Source organism: Struthio camelus, chromosome 3, assembly GCF_040807025.1.
Source record: "Struthio camelus isolate bStrCam1 chromosome 3, bStrCam1.hap1, whole genome shotgun sequence".
In the NCBI taxonomy this organism is placed as follows: Eukaryota; Metazoa; Chordata; class Aves; order Struthioniformes; family Struthionidae; genus Struthio; species Struthio camelus.
Window position 1 is genome coordinate 50,518,133 of NC_090944.1, and position 19,598 is coordinate 50,537,730.

Genomic DNA, 19,598 nt, shown 5'->3' on the forward strand with positions numbered 1-19,598 from the left:
TCTCCGAACCGCAAACTTCCCAGAAGAAGTGCGCTTCAGTTTGGCCATATTACCCAGCAAACGTTCCCACACCTTGAAGCAGTATTTACAGGTGAAAAAACCTACCCTGATGACTGCTCTTTTGTTTGTGCTGCATGTCTATCATCCTACCTTTTGTGAATGCTGCGAATCAGAAGTTACAAGCTCCTAAGAGTTTTGGAGAGGAGAAATCAAGCATGCTTCCAAACCACTATTTACAGCATGCATATTCAGTGATGGTTTTCATGCGTAGGCAAGTGGAAAAAGATGTTTTTAAGCAGTACAAAGCCTGCTGAAGTGTTATTAGAAGCCCCAAGGCAGGTGGGGCTTTTCATATGCTGCAGAAATGAAACATGTCGTCTTCGGGGAGAAGCTGCTGTTATCTTAAGAGGCCTGTCAAGAAGGGGCAGTTTGGGAGAACTGCGGGAGCTGAACTGCCTCACCTACAAGGAAGCTATGAAACGACAGGAGCTAGAAGGCGTTGTATGCATGTAAGGTCAGAGACAGAAAAGCAGGTAAGCCCAAACAGCAGCTCTCACCAACCTCTGAGGTACTGCCCCTGAGAGGACAGATGCAACAGGTGACTACAGAGAAAAGAGTGAGAAATAACTCTTCCACTCAGCATCATCGCTGCGGTTGCAGGAAAACAGGTGGAATTAGCAGTGGGTTTTACCTGAGAAAGGGTGGATGAAGAGCAAAATAGCTGGAGGTATGCACCTGTGCTGAAATGGATGAGGTCTTTGGACTTTTGCTGCACCATCACCATGACGTAACGCTCCTAGTGAGCCATACCACAAGCCTTGCCATGCTGTCTGAAGTGCCTTCAAACGGGATCAGAGAGAACAACGTTCGTGTCCCACCATCTGGTGTGGCTCATCCCAATCCAGCTGGAGGCATAGAGCCCCAGATCAGGCTTCCCAGCTGGCAATGCATCACCTCCAAGCAGCGCTAATGAGAATGGGGGGTAGCAACCCACCCCTCCGTACACACCTCTGCTAAAATCATCCCATAACCAAATCCTCAGCCAAATGAAGAAATGGATCACTGCCTGAGGTACATGTGACTAGATTTTTACCCAAGTCTGGAGGAGTCCCAGTTCCTACCTGAGTACTGGGGGCTGTGCATGCTCAATCCATGCTGCAGGACGGTATCTGCTCTGAACAACTTCTGGAAAAATACTGTTGCGTCATCAATACATCTGTAATCCAACCAAAAACTTAAAAAGCAGCTGAGGAGCTTTGCATGGTAAACATAGAAAAACACTGATTTCCAAGCCTGCAGCCAGTTGTTCTATAATATCTTCTGCTTTGTGCTGACAACCTTTTTTCCCTCCAATCATTCAGGCACAATGCCTTCAGGTCTGTCTAAGTAATGCAATTTACTGGAGTGGAATTCCCTTGATACCTTCTGCAGCACTCAGTGACAGTATCATTTATACTCGACACTGTCATGCCATGACACTGATACATTGGCTTTCATCCCTCATTCACTGCAGAGTGTGCAATTTCACCTTCCATTGTGCCCTTCTGCAGACTGCGCGTACAAATTTACTCCATTCATTCCTAATTACAAACCTCTGCTGAAATACTCTCATTAGATTTGTATTTCTCACTCCAAATGTCAATCTTATTTGAAAATTCCAATTTTCCGGAAGATTCATCCATTAGCAATAACCTCCAAAGCATTCCTTAACTGAGTGCATTAGAAGCGAAACTGGCAGAGCAGAGATGCACTTAAAATACACCATTGTAGTAAATCTCCATTGCTAATGTTTTTGTATTATTCGAATAATGCAATAATGAGCCCACGACTGGCCATTTCTGCTCCTCCAGCACATAAACGGCATAGGCTAACAATTAACTGCTATGTCAGGATCCGATGGCATTGTAAGGCTGCGCTGAGTTTCTAAGCATTCCCCATTCCCGGTGAGCGCGTGGGGAGGGCATCGTGGGCTGAACATCATCCGCTACCTCCCCAGCTCCTGCTTTTCCCTAGGAGCTCCCGCACATCGCAGGGTGCCACAATAGCCGAGCTGGCCGGTCAAAGGCAGCCTTTATGTGCTGGAAGCCGCTTCTCCTTGATTTTAGCTGGGCATGCCCGAAACTAAGAGCCGTACAAAGAGTTTACGACAACTGTAAAAACGTCTGACTGCAGACTGCGTGCTGCAGGAAAGGCAAGTTAAAAACCAAGCTCAGGGTTTCCCAAGGGAGCAGACAGACAGTCCGCTCTGCAATCCAACAGGTGAACTAGAGCTCTACAGCTGCAAACCTCAATCACATTGCTTCGGTCTCTTATACAAATCCTAATCTGGTGCCTACGTTTCACTTCGAACAGCGTACAGAAAACACAGACATACGCTGTATACGCAGCAGCTGTTTAAGTGCTTAAGAACAATCAAAAAGAGATCCATCTACCTCTTAAAGAAAGGGTGAACACTTCACAAATGTTATCACCATATAAGGAAAAAATTTAAGACGACTGCAGCGTTTATCGATAGTTGTACAACGTGCCCTGTGCGCCACCTCTAAAAATAGCCTGTGTGGTGATACCCCCGGAAAAGAAAATACTGTCTCATCCAATTGGAAAGTGTAGAAACAGTGAAAGGAGCATGAGTGTGCTTGCCACATGACACACACTCTCCTGGTGTTATCTTCAAAGCAATCACGTTTGAACTCATCTGCGTCAGGCGCAGCAGTAGAAAGTAGGGGGAAAAAAATCTACATCTGTATCAAAAAGGGAAAATTCCACAGGAAAAAAATGTCTACACTGCCTGTCAGCATCTGGTCACCTAAAGGATTGAGACGTGCAGATAATTATAACAGATGTAAGGCAATTCCCTGCAGAAACCACCACCATGGAAGCTAATTATTTCTGAAGTTTAGCCCATTCCCACCTGAAATATTTAAAACCTTGATTACTGCATTAGCTCTCTTGCCTTTTATACTTTTTATCAGCAGCTGGTCTCAGGCATGTGCACAGATGTTAAAACAGAAACACGCATTTAAGCAAAAAGGCATAAAGGAGGCGGTAAGAGTAAGGTGGTAGTAACGGCGCTCACAGTGTTCTCCTCCTAAGAAGAGGGAGAGGTTTGCATTAAGGAAATTTAATGGCATTTCTTATTGCATAATAAAAAACTCACCACAGCCAGCATCAATATTCCCACGGAACAACTGCATGTGCCTCTACGTGCCTCCCATATACCACATCCTCCGCGCCGCATGGAGTTATTCAGAATGAAAACCTATCGTCTTATTTAGCCGCGTGCTCCAGTCAAACAAACGAACCCTGCTGCCACACTACAACGCCTGGAAAAACCTGGAAGGGTCACAGAGTGACAAGAAGGCCGTGCAGTACAAGCTGACGCACAACGGAAAACAAGTTTTCAGCGTCTGTACCTTCGGTTCTGCAGCTCTTGAAGAGATGCCTTCTCTCTACTCATCCATTACAAGAATTGCATCAAATCGAGAAGCTTGAAATGCACAGCCACGCTCGTTCTCTGGAAATGCCACAACTACTTAATGAGTGAAGCAGGGAGAGCACCAAACCTTAGACCATACAGTTATGAATTTCCCTGCATATGCTGACAACATCTTCTCTTTAATGTTTCTCTTGGCCACAGGAGACATACCAATTAATGTGGTCATAACCGTTTTAGCAGCTCAATATATTTCAACTAATTTAGCAGATTCCTAACCGGTGTGACTACCTGGAAAAGCCACCAAGACAGCATATTTCAAGACTGGCACCCTAAAAACCAAACTGAAAAGGTTTTGCATGCCAAAAATTAACACTGAGAATTTTGTTTCTTGATGCTCAGCAGATTTGTACAGATTTCCTCCCCGCTCCTTTTTTTTTTTTTTTTTTGGCCAAAAGATTAAGTTCTGGATCAACAGTTCAAGTTACATAAGGGCGATTTTGGAGGGCTGGTTTTAAAGAACTTTGAGTCCTCTCTAAAGCCGCTTCTTCCAGATACCAGAACAACTCCGTTTCCAAATTTCTTTCATCACCACTTCTTACTTATGGACTAAGCTTAACTCCTTTTTTTTTCTTAGATAAGAAAAAGCTGATAAATTAACATAGCTAGACAACACTGCAAGTAAACTCTGTCTTTCATCTCAACACAGACACATTTACAAGTATTCAGCACAGGACTTACCAGATAGAGATGAAGCTGCATGTAAGCCAGTCATCAGAGCTAACAGAACGATTATGCTTGCTCTACAAATTGTGAAGCATTTGAATCTTATTTTTAGTTGTACACAAAGGGCAATAAATGGAAAATCTTATTGTAACCACCGCTTTTTTTTGGCCACCCACACTTCCAACACCTACAGCGCAAGTATATAAATGCAAAAAACCCAGAACTCATGGCTCATGTGAACAAGGGATGCAAACTAGCTAAATGCTGTTACTTTTTTCCAATTTGTACTTGGAGTTTCATCAGATCCTGTTAAGCATCAACGACACAGATATTCATACACGCGGCATATCTACTGGGTCAGGTATCATGTTGGATTTTCACGCATTTAATTAATTATTTGCTCTCAGTTATCCGGTGGACTTCTTCTCTAAGCTGGCTAACCACTGATGAATTTTCAAATGATGAAACGGTGGAGATGCATCTCCCTAACTCTCGGTTTCTCCCCCTGCTCCCTAAATTAGTGATGTATAAGGAGTTAATGCTTCACTTACCTGTGAGAAATTATGCTGAATACTCTACCCAGAAACTGGCAATTAAAAAAAAAAATCCCTTTACACTCATAATAGTAGAAGAACTTGAAACAAATTGCTGTCAAGGATGATTTCATTATGTTTAAATCCACTTTACCTCAACTTGCTTTGCAAATTACTTTTTAATTTTAAACATAAAACTCCCGCACCTACTACAACGCTAGTTTATCTATGTCTCCCGTGCCTGATTCTTTCTGTTTACACCAAGCACTCTGCAAAGCAACACAAGTATGAACCTAATTACCATCTGAAACGCTGCAGAAAGTGAACCCAATTAACTGATGAAAAGAGAAATAAAGAAACATGCCTGTCTTAAGAGCAGACTAAAGAAAAGTACAGGTGAAGCCACATCTGGGGATGGGGGGGGGAAAGGAGAGTTAACAATCTGCCGTCATTAATTATCTTGCCGCCTCTGAAAACGCAAGTATTATAGAGGGTAAAGCATCCATTACAACACTCCCTCTTCTGAACTCTTCAGAAATCATAACAGGAAACACGTGCCGTAAGCTTGCAATTAAAATTTAACAAAATAATTCAGACCAAGTGTCAGCTCCAGAAAAACGTGCTTTTACCTGCACTCGCTCACTAATCGCCAGCTAGACAGCGCGGCCCATCCTCTCCCAGCAGCCAACCCGCAGCCCGAGGCAGCGCCAGCTGCTCCGAAGGCACGGCACTTTACGCAGGACGCCTGAAATCAGACACAACGCTTCTCTGGCGATGATTTAGGTCGCAGGAGTGAACGTGTGATGTATGCTGTAAAGGTGCAGGTATTACGAAAAAAATGGGTCATACACCACTGAGCTAACAACCACACCACCCCCAAAGCTGGTACTAAATGACTGTGCAGAGCTCTGCCAGAAGGAAAGGATAGATTTAAACAGCAGTGAAAACAAAACTGATGCGGTGAGATGGATTTTACTTTTCACTGGTTTGGGTTAGAGAGAAAGTTAGATTACCCTGTCACCATCGCTCGGTATTTTCTTAATAAATGCGAACTGCCAGCAGGTAAGCTCTTCTGTGGGAAACTTCAGCCTCGCCAAGGTGCTGTCCCCCTCCACCTACGGGGAAACGCTTGTTATCTCATTCCCTATGGTAAGAGGAAGTGTTACCAGCCCCGGGCGGTGGGCTGTGACTCAGTCGCTCGGGCTGACACACACACGCAGGCTGTCACCTGCAACAGCAAAAATAAAATCCTCGCCACAACATCCCAGTCACGTGGAAAGCACGGAGTAAATAGATCAATAATACCTCACACCTACAGAGCGCTTCACACCTTTGAAGTGATAAACAAACATTTGATTAATGGCAGGAAGGGAAGAGGTGTCAGAATAATGCCGTTTTGTATGTTGTAGCGTATTAGAACAGACAACACCGTCCTCCTCAGACCTAACAACTAAATACAGCACAGAAATTCCAATTATTTGAGTGCGGGGGACAAAATTAGAGGGAAGGATCTGCTCCGTGCAGCCAGAGTGCTGTCTGTTCGTGTCACGAAGCCCTTGCAACCAGCCTCTCCTGGTGGCAGGAAGAGCCGTCGCTGCCCATCTGCGGGCAGAGACGCCTTGGCCGCGGTTAGAAACTATTGCTTAGAAACCCTCAGACAGGGATGTCTGCTCACTGCATACACGTGTGCGCGCACACAATAATCGTGCATGAGGTTACACCTAACGTTTTCCAGACTCTACTGAATATATTTGTTCTAAAAATATACATAATGCGTGTGCATACATATACACGTATGTGTACGTATAAATACAGTTTTCCAATCGACAGATAATGCTGCAGCAAATACTTATCAAAAGCAGCGTTCAGGCCCCCAAGCTTTGGGTTAGCCCTGCCTTGGGTATGGAGACACGGGCAGCGCTGGGGAGCACCTGATTACAGAGAGAGATTGCCACAGTGACGGCGGCAGCAATCAGTGGTCCTATGTACTCTCAGCGGCGGGCAGCAGAAGCAACCCAATTAATTAGCAGCGAAGAAAATTTGCTTTAGAGCATAGGAAAAATCTTCCTGGCTATTTTAAGATCGAGGCCCTGGCTGCCGTGGGAGGTTATGGACCCCCCCCCCCAACCCCACCATGGGAGATTTTAAGCTGAACGTGTTAGTGATGGTACATTGGGTGCACAACCCTACTCAGAGCTGGTGGGCAGAGCAGTGTGCCTTCTCCAGCCTACTGCTAGCTCAATGATATGCCATGTCAGTACCATAACACGGGCAAAAAACCCCTTTTCTATCCTAAAAATAACGCTTTCCACTGACTTGTGTCACACCTTGGACTTTACCACCAACGCTCAGAAAGGCCACTAGCAGGTTCCCAATCTCCAAGCAAGGAAACGTACCAGAGAAATCATGACGTCCATCAGGTAGCATCGCTGTGGCTACCAATGTGACATGGAAATCACCTAAATGCTACAGTGATATATGCCAATATGAAGCTCTTAAAAAGACAGAGGGCAAAACTCTGCACAAAAAGAAGTTTCTCATCCATAGGAAAGCATTTCTGGACAGGTGGCAGCCCTTTGCTAGGACTATGGCCCCATTTAAATAAAATACTTGATGTCCCGTAGGAATACCTCACTCGCACGACCAAGATACCAGCAGTGTTTGTACCCAGAACCGAGCAACTGCCTCCCCTTCCTATCTTCACTGCATTCCTGCCAAATACTGGTGATAAGTCAGATGCGTGCACCTCTCGGAAAGCAAGCCTGAAATTTCGCAGGACAAGCAGTTCTGCAGTTAACGCACAGAAAACACAGAAAGCACCACATGAGAATGGGACTTTTTTTTTTTTTTAATTGAGATTTTGTGGCAGATGTGGCCACATCTCAAATTAAAATCCAGTGCTGTCTGCTCAGCAGCATAAAAACACCCGTCTCCTTAGCTATGACCATGGCACTTGGGAGCGGTTGGACTGGATTTGGTAAGAAGAGACCCAAGTGTTTGGTAAGTAGATGTTCAAAGGGATGGGACTTGACCTTCAGAGATCTGGTTTCCTCATTAATCCAATCAAGTTTCCTGACCTTTGGGTGCAGATTTATAAAAAGACACATTTTTTTCCCAGTCTGTGGTAGTAGGCGGATGACAGACATCTAATCATCAAAATCTGCATCTTAAAATTTTACATTATTTACATCTGCCTACAGACGGTAGCAGGACAGAGTTAAAGAAATCTTACAAAAAGAAATTGTGAAGAACCCATACCTAGAGAATATTGATGTCGTGTGCAGAGGCTTTCTGAGTTCAAGTTTTGGGGGCTTTTTGGAAGAGAGCACTTACTTAAAGGCTCTTGCTGAATTCTCCACACAGTCTGTGCACAAGCAGCACAAATTAAGACAATTTACTGTCCTCAGAATGCCCTTGATTGGTGCGTTATTTTTGCCGCTTTTAAAGGAAAAGGAACAGCGGCGAGACAAAGCCAAAAACGGGAACACAGCGCTGCAACTGCAGCTCGGAGCGCGGTCCAGCTCCCCCGTGCTGCCGGCAGGGCAGCTGCCGGGCCCTGTCCCGGTTTTTGCCCGGGGACACAGCGATAGCAGCAGCGTCTGGTCAAAGCCCCATCTGTATCATGTTATTAGTGATCGCTCAGGACAACAAACTACGAGCTGTTCAGCTTCTCCCTAATTCCTACGCTCCCTCGTTACAGCCCCAGTCGAAGCTCCCCTGCGATTACTCCCAGGGGACCCGGATAAAGGCTTTTTATCTCGGCGTGTGAACAGGGTTTAGCAATCTGCTCTATCAGAACAAGGGAGAAGCCTTCGGCTCTGAATTAGAGCATCATCAGTGCATGCTATTTTTTATGGCGATCACATCAACCAGCACGCTCGCAGCATTATAAAATGTAAATAATAATGAAACAAAAGGGGGAAAGGTACGCTTGCACGCTAAATACGCCGCACCTCGGGAAAAGCCAGAACGATACGACAGTTTTAGCTCGGTCAGCCTCGCACAACTGCTCTCTCCAACTGGGCTAATCAGTCCGGGAGAACTGGGTTCCTCCTCCTGGAATCGCTTGCAGGCTGATGCTTGCAAGTGGAGTTGCTTATTAAAAAGCCAGACAGCAGGCTCGTGAGCGACACCGGGAAAATTAAGTCAGCAACTGCAGGCCTGCCCGTGCAGCCAATGCCACTGGCACAGATGTGGGGGCCGAGCTGGTGCCCCCGCCAGCAACCCACTGCCCTGCAAGGCGACACATGCATTTTCCTGGAGTTAGGGCGCATGCCATGTTTTAAAAGTTTGGCATGATCCCGAGCGCACAACTGACAGAAACAAAGCAAACAAACAAGGAAAGCACCTATTTTACAACAGCTTTTTCATCCTTGCACTGTTTTTTCAAGTTAATTCGGCGGTCAAATACGATTTTACTGTTGCCAACAGAGACTTCTGATTATCCACAGTACAAGCAGGAGAATAAAACATCCTATACACACTTCTGCCCATGGGCTTCAGCGGTGGACAGGGAACGAGAGAAGGGTTTTTTTCCATTTATGTCCACTCAGCTTCTGGCTGCTCTTTCAAGTCCGCTATGAAGAATGCCATTTGTAAAGTTAGTTCCTCTAGCAGGGATTTTGAGAGTGAATTTGCAAGGTGGCCAATCACAAGCATTGCAAAAATCCTGAGAAAAGTCCACAAAAATTGTGAGTAAGGCTTCAAAATGACAAGGGAATTGTGTTAAGACGAATAAGTGCTGCGTTGCTTTCTTTTGGCTTGCTTGCTTCTGAGCTGTTACATCTCATATTTTCACATTGTCTTCCCCTAAGACCAGCGCTAGAGACACACTTTAAATGACACCCACAATTCTCATGTAGCCAGATGATTCCTCCCATGGGGATTTTTATTAACAACGACACCACATATTGCAAGGCCCGTAATAAAATGGCAAGACGCTCCCTTTTTCAGAAAACAGAACCAAACCAACACCTTGTTTTACCAAGGCCGGGTCGACAACGAATTCTCTACCAATCCTTTCTCCATTGCCTACCATTTCACTAGTATTTTTGCCAATACCCTTTACCTCAGGAAAAAAAAAGAAATCTCCTGTCTTTAAAAACTGAGTTCCCACGTGCTTTAAAAAACCCTGTGTTTCTTTCACAATAGACCAGATCTCTCTTTGTTTTCAGGCCTACTTTTAATGTCACAAGCAAATCAAACAGGTTATATACATCATATGCAGGTTTATCTTTAACATAAATTCCCCACTTCCATAATACTTCAATACTTTTTTTTTTTTTTGGAAGTAATATTACAATTCCTAATATAGACCCGGTGTTAGTAAGCATTCAAGGCAAACTGACCAGAACGAGCGCTGTGGTTGGCTTCACTGTCCTGGCCTGATTTGTCATTAAACTGCATAATATGAATGTATTACTCCAGTGAAAAGAGAAGGGCAGGATGCCAGCCTTCATGATCAACATGTCAGTGCTTACTTCAGGCCAAAAAAAAAAAAAAAAAAAAGTCCTCCTTTTAACCTCTATGTGCCCCCAGCCCTCTCCCCCCCTCAACACAGTCTGCCAATGGTTTTCAAGGAATTCCTACTTCTGCCTTTCTGTTACTTAACAGCTAGAGCCCGGACAGCACGACCACCACAAAGCGCCTAACAAGATCTAAATTCCCCTGCTGGGGACACTGGAAGCAGATGTCCTTATAGAGGCTGCAGCCAGCCCCAGAGCTCGCGCCAGCGTGACTTTTCATTCCGCGGATTCCCCCGAGGTTTTTCTGGGCGAGTTATTTGACCAGCTGCTGGGTGTCACATGTGTCCACGCAGGGAGGAGCGTGCAGCCCGAGCAGCGCGGGAGTCAGCCGAATCGAGAGAAGCAGCAGCACTGCTACCAAAAGCGAGCATGACGTAAAGCAGGGGCAACCGAACGGCCCCGGCTCTGAAGCTGGGCAATGCATTTTATACAAGATTCCCCCTCTGCTCCGTGTTTTCTCTCCTGCTTGTGAATGTTGGATTAATACACAACTGATGCTGGAAACTGCTAGACAGTACAACGTCACGCACCACAATTCTGTATTACCTCGGCTTCAGGTGGCTTTTTGCCAAGCTGCTCTACACCATCGTCCAAAAGACAAAATTCTCCTGACCACACTGGGATTTTTTTTTTTTTTTAAATAGAACGAAGATAAAGTTGCACGCAAGCCTTTTTCCAAACTTGGCAGCTGTGGGGTGCCCCATCCTCTGGGTTGCGCAGACAGACCCTCGTGTCCACGCTCTCCTTGCAGTGCTCCAGAGGCTTCTTCCACCCACAGATCTACCCCGGCAGGGCTGGGACTGCTGGCGGGTGCAGACGGTCAAACCAGCCTCAGCCTCTCTCCCCCCTAGAAGATGCTGCGAGAGGTTTTGGAGGACTGAGCCATAGTGTTGAGGAGAGGAAATTTGTGCACAGCACCACAGCCGTTCTCCCATCTTGGGAGGAAAAATGTAAGCACGTAACACGCACCAGCAAATACTATCCACATTAGGGAGACAGGAAGGGGTCTTCAGCCCCCTCAATCCTCTTTCTCCCTGGCAAATCTGTGTGTGCCTTTCCCCACCCTACTACAGCATTGCACAGTTCTTTCCACATCAAATAATCACATTTCCTGCACGCACTAAGCTCGTATGAACACGCTGACTGGCAATGCCCGTGCCCTGCCTTTTCTGCACGACAAGCACGCAGGGCAGCAATGGGATCTCACAACGCAAATCGGTAATAAAACAGCAGGCTCCCGAGCTGCGGTCCCGCCTGGGACGACTCCTGCACGATGACAGCCTATCACTCATGTAGGTCAGCTCTGACTTTTGGTCCAGCAGCTAAATTTGTGCCCCGCATGTGAAGCTCGCTGAAAGGAACTGGAAATGGCTCTTACAATGCAGATACGATTGGAGCTTACAGGTCTTTTCAGGGCTGCAGCCAGGGGAAGGAGAAGCAGCACGGCGCTAGGACTCCTTCAAGGGAACCGTTCTGGAAACTGCAGCAAAGGAGGAGTGGTTTTACGACAGCAAAAAAAAAAAAAATAAGAGGGATGCCTACAGTCCACCGAGCAAAGGCTGGCCCCTCTGAACTCGCATGAAGCACGAGCACGGCTTTAGCACAACACTCCGGAGTAAACATACACAAAGTTACCCCGTTGTGGAAAAAATCTTCATAACTGAGGGATTGCGGGGGAGGAGAGTAGCTATTTTAACTACTTTTTGCTAAGGTTTACTATGGAAGCGGAACACTTAGAAAAGCTTTCACAATGACAATCACCATTTAAGTTAAAGCCAGCAAGAATACTTCAGTAACAACTTATTCACAACGTAATGTTTGCTGTTGGATTACAGCTTCTGTGGTATTTTTCTGAAGCACGATGTTTGCTGTCTCCATCTTGCCTCCCCAAAATCCTTTTTATTTTATTTTTTTCCCCTTTAAAAAGAAAGGAACTTGAATGAAGACTTACATGTAACTTTTCTAGGTTCTGTGCTGGCTAAAACGTTCTCACGATGCAGGGAACAGGATCAATGGAGAAATTAAGAGGCTACAGCAATCCATCAAGAAGTGGCCCTCCAAAGCTTTGTAGGGCAAAGTTCTGGTAACTCAGTCGATATCAACCTAAAATAAAATGAAGCCAAGTCATTAAAATTCAGGCATCAAATCTGCTCAAAGCCCTCTTTTTTTCCCCCTTCTAATTCTACAAGGAGTTTAAATTTTTTTTTTTTTTTTTTTACAAAGAAGGCCTTTATAGTCCCACATTAAAACTACATGCTGCCTCAGTGACAGCCTATGCTCATTACATACCTCATCTTGCCTTTCAACTGTAAATTGCTTACAATGAAGTCTATACATTTTTGGCACCTAGACAAATAAGGCCCCTGAGAAGGCCTTAAATAAAATAGACAAACTAATACTTCTGTGATTGTTCTAATAGATCATACTGTAAGTACATGCATACTTGGCACATCTACTACTGAAACTCTGCATATCACACCAGTAAGATGTTTCAACAAAACTACCAAAAGCTTTTGTCAAAGCTTAGCTTTGATTTCATCAAGAATTTTAAATCAGGATCATCATGTTGGTCCCTCTGTTTACACTTTCTTCTGGGTAGCTTCAGATAGGGAAAAAACCTTATGCTGGCATCCCCTGATTAATGCAACGTGTGCCACGTTCCTCCAGCCGCGCTAGGGGAAACCACACGTCATGCAACTCAGCCCAAACCCCACACAGCGCCAAGCCCAAATCACATGGAAACGCCTTTAGCCATTTACCAGGGAAGCGTTCCCGCTCCAACGCCGCTGGGGACGGAGGTGGGAAGGGAGCAGTTGTGCAAGAAGTAATTAATTTTAAGCTACAGGGATTTTCAGTTTGAAGTTTCACCAGTGCTGGTGCCCAACACTTTACATTTCTCTTTTCCCAGAAAACACAGTTGAATACTTAAATACTATTTACATGAATAAAGTCAGTGAATTGGGAGAGAAAAATGAAGATGATTTTCTTTCCAACAGAAGGGGACAGCAGCAGTACAAGAAGCGGCACGTACACATCTTTGCAGGGTCACTACAAGGGTTGCACTTGCAGAGTTACCACAAAAAAAAAGCTAGGTAAAGAAACAGGGGAAATGAGGAGCGGGCAACTGAAAAAGCACATTTATCTTTTTCCTAAACTATTATTATTTTTGTGAAATTTGCAAAAAAAAAACTTTTCAGTCAAAACTTTTGCTTTCTCAAGAAATGGTTACTACCTGTGCAAACAAGTAAAAAAAAATAACATGAAAGTGTAAATGAAAGAGGGATTTTTTTTTTGTTTTTTCTTGTTTTAATATGTAGTTTGTGGTAGAATCCCATTTAACAGAAAAGTAAGTTCACTACTTCTGAGTGTCGACATTACAGCATTTCACTCCAAACCTTGTAGAAAACTGGACTGTTTATGAAGAGTAAGTTATTTCTTCTGGTGGACACCCCACTAGATGATTTATTAACAGATGCTCAGAATTCTGCTACATCTAAGCATTATCTGTATGTGCACTTAAAAAGAAGCATGAGGCTATTCTCAGAATGCAACGCTTGTGTCTCTAATTCACATCATTTTTCCAAGGGAGTACAACATTCATTGACAGACTGTACGAGGACAACATATTCAAAGTCTTTATGGTTACAAATACACATTATCTGAATTGCCTATAAAACTAAAAATATAAACTCCAAGTCTGTTCAGTCATAAATCACTGGCAAAACAAAAATAACTGTTGTTTACTCAATGGCCAAAGGGATAAAGTCAGGGAAGCCTCTACTTTTTCAAGGACAAGTTACGCTTCTGAGCTGAAATTGCACTTGCTGCAGCACATCAGAAGGAAAGGAGAATAAACAAAGTGGGGAAGAGGAAAACAAAAACAATAAAAAAGGGGTGGGGGGACACTTTCACCACGCCACGCTTTTCTGAGAAGGTGTGATTGATGTTCACTGCTGGAGAAAGCATGAGGTTACATCCCAAACATTTCATTCCCTTCTGCAAATGTCTGGCTCTGTTTCTCTCCCCATGTTCCCTAGATATTCTTGCCCTACACAGGATGATCCAGAGAGCATCAGGTTTTACACATGACCTAAAACATGAAAGCAGGAATCTCTCTGCCTAGGGGTCAGCTTAGGGGAGAACGAAACCTAACCCCTTGCCTATGCTCAACATCTAGGCTATTTCATGCTTTCCATTTTATAAAAAGAGTTTTCTTTGTCAAACAAGTAAATTATTAAAAGCAATACTGCCACTACAGCTACAAACTTGCAGAGAATATATACAAAATGAGCTTATACGAAATAAAGAGCTAAAACTGCACGTACTGAAGAAAAGTTTGAGCATTTCAACACGCTGGCTGGCTAGGTTTACAACATAGGAAGAGCTGTATCCTGTGCAGCGGAAGATGTACTCTGCACCCAAGCACTGTATCCCTGCAGGCCCTTGACGTGGATCTGCATAGGGGGGCAGTCGATCACTGGATCATGAGATACTGCAAAAATCCTTGTTCAATAATTACTTGACGACCCAGCTCCTGGAGTCAGGTGAGTGCAAGGAAATTTTAATTTCAAAATAAGCATCTGCCTTCACAGTTGCAGAGAAGACTAAAAAAAATAAAAATACATAAAACCAGGTGTTCAAAGCTTTTTTTTCAAATCATGTTTTGCAACAACCTCTTGTAGGTTTTTGAACTTCGTTACTTTTTGTTCCCCTCCTCCCCCCTTTTTTTTTGAGGGCTTACAGTATTGTTTGAGGGCTCATGGAAGAATGCAAACATACAGGAAGACACACCAGACACCACCGATGGCAGAAGGAAGCACAAAGCCAAAAAAAAAGTATTTATTTACTTCAAGAAAACATCTTCTAACTTGTTTTTTGTTATATGGAGGGTGCGTTTCAAAGAGAGGTTTTGCTGTTGCTGTTAACAAAAAATAACACAAACTTTGATGCTTAAGAGGAGGAAAACAGAGGTTCTTCGGTTTGTGAAGAACAAAACAACGAGGACGATTTGCGAAGAGTAAGAGGAGCGTAGCTGAGCGCTTCTCTGGTTAGCCCAGAAGATTTTTCAAGCACAGAAAGCAGCGCAATCAAGCTCAAGAAAACCAGAGAAGTCGAGCAGACAAAGCAGGAGGCAAGCAACAAATAGACAGTTGGGTTAACCTACACATGAATGTTCGTAACAGATACACAACATTAGGACTAAGTAAAATAAACGCGTATGACAAGATCAGTTGGCGTGCTTCTTACAGGCACAGACAGAAGAAAAGAAATTTTTAAGCAAGGCAGAGCAAAAGAGAACAGGAAGAAGTGAGCACAGATGTGTAAACAAGAACTTGTGTTTTCTAAAATTATGCTTCGCTTGATAGAGCTTAATGTTTAATACCCAAAAGCATGTAGAAATGAGCTCCAAAAGTCTAGATTCCAGGCTGTTACATACAATACTATTACAGATTAGCAAACATGCATTCATTACGTTTCATATGTTTTCAAGTGAAGCTGAAGAGTATTTCTTTCTGGTTGAAACTGCTTCATTACGACATCTGTAGTTTGCAACTGCTTGCAGCGTTGCCTGAGGCTGGGAAGGTATTTGCAACGCTCCTGACATCTAGTACAGAATCCTGCCCTGAAATTTATAAATTAAATCCACCATGACATTGCCATCTGATGCTACAAAAGACTCACAGCCTGCTTTACCTATCAATGTATTTGATTTTCTTCTAATAATCTACTCGGTTCTTGATTTTACTGTGTCTGGGCTAGCTGTGTGAGCACTCAACTGAGATGAGATTCAACTGTTATTTAGATAATGACAAAACCGTGTAAAGAATCAGTTTGGCTGGAAACCATGAATAAACTCATCAGAAAAAGCATTAGGATAATCGCAGCTGACTGACTGAAGGTGAGCGCAGCTTCTTTTGCTCTGTGCTAGCCAAGGAATTGTTTGAAACAGTCCGCAAATTGGTTTTTCCTTAACTATGCTTAACAGCCCTAACCGGTCGTAAACGGAAACCCTTCAGAGTAACTGGGGGATGTGTGAGGGCGAAGTTTTCCACCTTCTCTTGTCTTCTGGTTACAATTAATTTTGTGACACTTCAACCAGGCTGGGCTAGGAGAGGTGGGAATAGAGTTATATGGACACTAGTTCAAAAACTGCATCACGTGAACTTGTAAACCTCTTTATATAAAATCTGAATTACTTTAGCAGAGGTATGAATATTCTTGAATTAAAATAAAGCCACCGTCAGAAATATTTTTTCTTGGTAACGTGACCCATGAAAGAATGGCTAGATTTAAAAGGAAAGTTAATATATTCCATAGGAAGGACCCCCACATAACAATAAGTACATATTACCAAATGACACAAGCTGACCATTTATGCCTCATGTAAGGTACTAGAAAATCTATACACAGCAAAAGCCACACCTAATACTTTGTGTCAAATCTGACAAAAATTCAGATGTCTGGCACATTTGTTCTTAAGGGCTACAGACTTTGGTTAATAAACTCACAAACCAGATAAAATCAAATGGTTCGGTAACTAGGATGAAATCACCGAAAATCACTAACTGTCACAGAGCCTTCACACCAAACCTGGAATCTCAGAAAATGATACCGGATTTACCCAGCGTTCGGTCTCTTGAGTAAGGACACTTCCCATGGCAGTACTAATGATGCAGTTCATTGGATTTACGCGTTGGGAACACATGCGAACCACGAGAATTGCTGTCTACCCTGCTGCAGGAATGTTCCATTGAACGCTCTGAATGATTATTACAGTCAGAATTTTACTGCTAATTTCTTTTTAAAAATGCAAATCAAGAAAACAGTTAAAACATAGAATGAAAGAGTGGGCCACAGTCAACCACAAAAATTCCCCGTAAGGTTCAGCATGTGGGAAACAGATAAGTAAACACTGTGAAAGACGAACAATATTTAAGTATTAACACAAATGATTTTTTTGGGATGGTTTATCTGGCATCTCTACCAGTATTCCTCAAAGCCTTAATACAAAAATCACTATGTCTAAATCTGACTGGGAAACGTGGCAGCAGGTCAACACTGCTGCCTTTTTTTTCTTTCTACACAATAAAAATCAACTGCTAGCTTGTCTTTGGACATACTAACTTTCAGGTAATTTCAGATGAGGGTGAAATCAGATAAACGTTTGCTAGGTCAAGAAGTTCAGTTGGCAGTCTAATTTTCCTTACCCTGTGGAATGAAGACGGATGCATTTAACATTAGGTCATGAGAAATAAATAATGTCTTTCTCCAAGGTGTACATCTGGTTCCCCGTGCTCTCGTTTAAAGGAAAGGAATTGTCTTTTAGCTCGTACAAACGCCAATCAAAACAGCTGCACATCAGACTATAGAGCATACAGAGCCCAAGTTTTCAGGTGTAACTAGAAGTATATAGACAGGTGCTACAAAAAGCCAAAGGATAAGAGTTATCTACCGCGACTCCTCCAGAAATCCCACCTCCCTTTTCAGGTCCCCAACCCTCTGCAGCTCTTCCGTCTCATGTAGAAGTTATCTCAGGGCACTTCAGCAGAAAGAAGTAAATAGAGCAGTAGCACAAAGGGCCACACTGACTTCATTTGTATCTATGCTGATTAGGGTAGGTCTACCACCAGTCTGTGGAAGCTGCAGGATTCAGAATAGGGCAACGCTGTGCCTCGCTAGAAGGGACTGCTTTTTAAGTTCTCCATCTTTACTCCCACACAAAGCAGGGGAAAGTTAAAGAAATTAAAATGTTTTGTGGGTTATTTTTCTCTTGTTGCAATAAAAAAAGGTAGAATCATGATGGGAAAGAGGTTCAAAAATAATTCCCTGCTGTGTGAACTCAAGTCAGTTTAACAAGAAAAGCCAGAAAGGCCATGCACAGTAATGCTGAGAAAAAGGAAATGGTACTTCATTTTAGCCAGAGTCATAAATCTTACCAGTGAGTCTCTAACGGCAAAACGGTAAGCAGGGGAATTTTTATATACAGATAATTAGTTGCAAGCTGATATCAGGTTTACTGTGCTGTGTATTCTCTATGTGTAGCACACCAACTGTATGCTGCTTTCTGAACACTCAACATCTCATGTGAGGTTTTGGCTGCCTTGCTGCCATTGACTTCACTGGGAGATGCATGGCTGAAACTCCCAGAAGCTGGGAGTGGACAGCTAGGTGGAGATGGATTTTTCTGCTCCACAGAAATCTTTTCAAGGGGAACTCAGAAAGATTTCTTCAAAGGAGAATGTTTATAAAGCCACCCTCTCTACCACGTAGGACATGGATAAAACAGGACGCAGACTAACAGCCTTGTCCAAGCATTAACACCCTCATCCTCTTGGGTACAGACACCACTTGGGGATGCTACACAGGAGATGGTTTGTCCAGGGAAAAGGTTGACCCACCAAGGAAGGAAAATGAAATGAAGTAGCGGACGTTCATTCGCAAGAAGATGCTGCAGAGCTGTCTAATGAGCACTAAAGTCAACATGGCATTCTCATCACCTGCGCTGGAAACAGCACAGCTCACAGTGCTGCTAGCTCTTGTTCTTCAGCATCCGATTTTGTTTCAGACCACGACCAAACACTTCCATTAATGGCATGTCTGTGAAAAACTACCAATCCTAACAGTCAGACCATGCTTCCAGTTAAAGAAAAATTTCTTTTCCGTTTCTGGATGAGATGGTATTGCAGGACGGGCATGTTTTAGCACAAAGCTGAGTGCTCTACTTGCCTACTAGCACCCAGGATGCTTTTGGCATTACCTTTGAAGGGACTAATTTAGTCCAGAGGGTCTGGAAGTCTTCATCTTCGTAAGACTCCCCTGTGCTGCCTAAGTTAAGAGGACAGACCAGAGAGGACGGCAGTTTGCTCCTTTAAGACTGGCTGACAGATGTTTAGTTGAGCAGAGTCCACCCCCTTTTCATTAGGATATCTGAGACAGTGCTGAACTCAAGGTCATTCCCTTTCCCTAAACATCTGCTGGAGTCTGAAGCTGTCCACACGCAGAGGGAGCGGTGGGAGGCCGTGGCCGAGCTCTGGCGGAGGCACTGCAACCACAGCCAGGGAACAAGCAGCTTGAGGAAACTGGATCCCGCTTCGCGGCAACGCAAGGAGTGCCCAGTGGAGCTGCGGTAGGCTGCGGTCCCAACAGACTACCCCGATGCTGCTTACTACTTTCTGCCCATCTTCCGCGTGCTTTTCCAACCCCGTGCAAATAAACAGATACACCAGAGCTCATACTCCTCTGCTGGTGTGAAATAGCTGGAGACACATAAGGTGGCCTACAGAGCAGACCAGCTCCACAGTCCCCGTAAGCGTCATCTGCAGAGGGTTAAGCAACAGCACTCTTGTCCAAGGCTCTGTTCTCTTGGTACCCTATGCTAAA

General features: G+C 43.9%; 1 protein-coding gene across 21 annotated transcripts in view; it reads right to left on the bottom strand.

The window, feature by feature from the left end:
• Positions 1–19,598, bottom strand: part of BACH2 (BTB domain and CNC homolog 2) — a 202,408-nt gene that overhangs the window by 81,519 nt on the left and 101,291 nt on the right. For 15 of the 21 annotated variants that reach the window (XM_068937786.1, XM_068937799.1, XM_068937797.1 and 12 more), the window contains one exon: positions 12,169–12,320. The exons of 1 other annotated variant lie outside the window; for it this stretch is intronic. Coding sequence is in view for 2 of the 20 variants with exons in the window: in XM_068937782.1 (XP_068793883.1) it covers positions 4,175–4,195 (21 nt within the window). In the remaining 18 variants the exon portion in view is untranslated. Of the gene's footprint in view, positions 1–3,157; positions 3,185–3,413; positions 3,480–4,174; positions 4,272–5,321; positions 5,495–5,705; positions 5,840–12,168; positions 12,321–19,598 lie in introns of those variants that run through there. 5 more of the 21 variants (XM_068937803.1, XM_068937802.1, XM_068937782.1 and 2 more) reach the window with 5 other exon arrangements.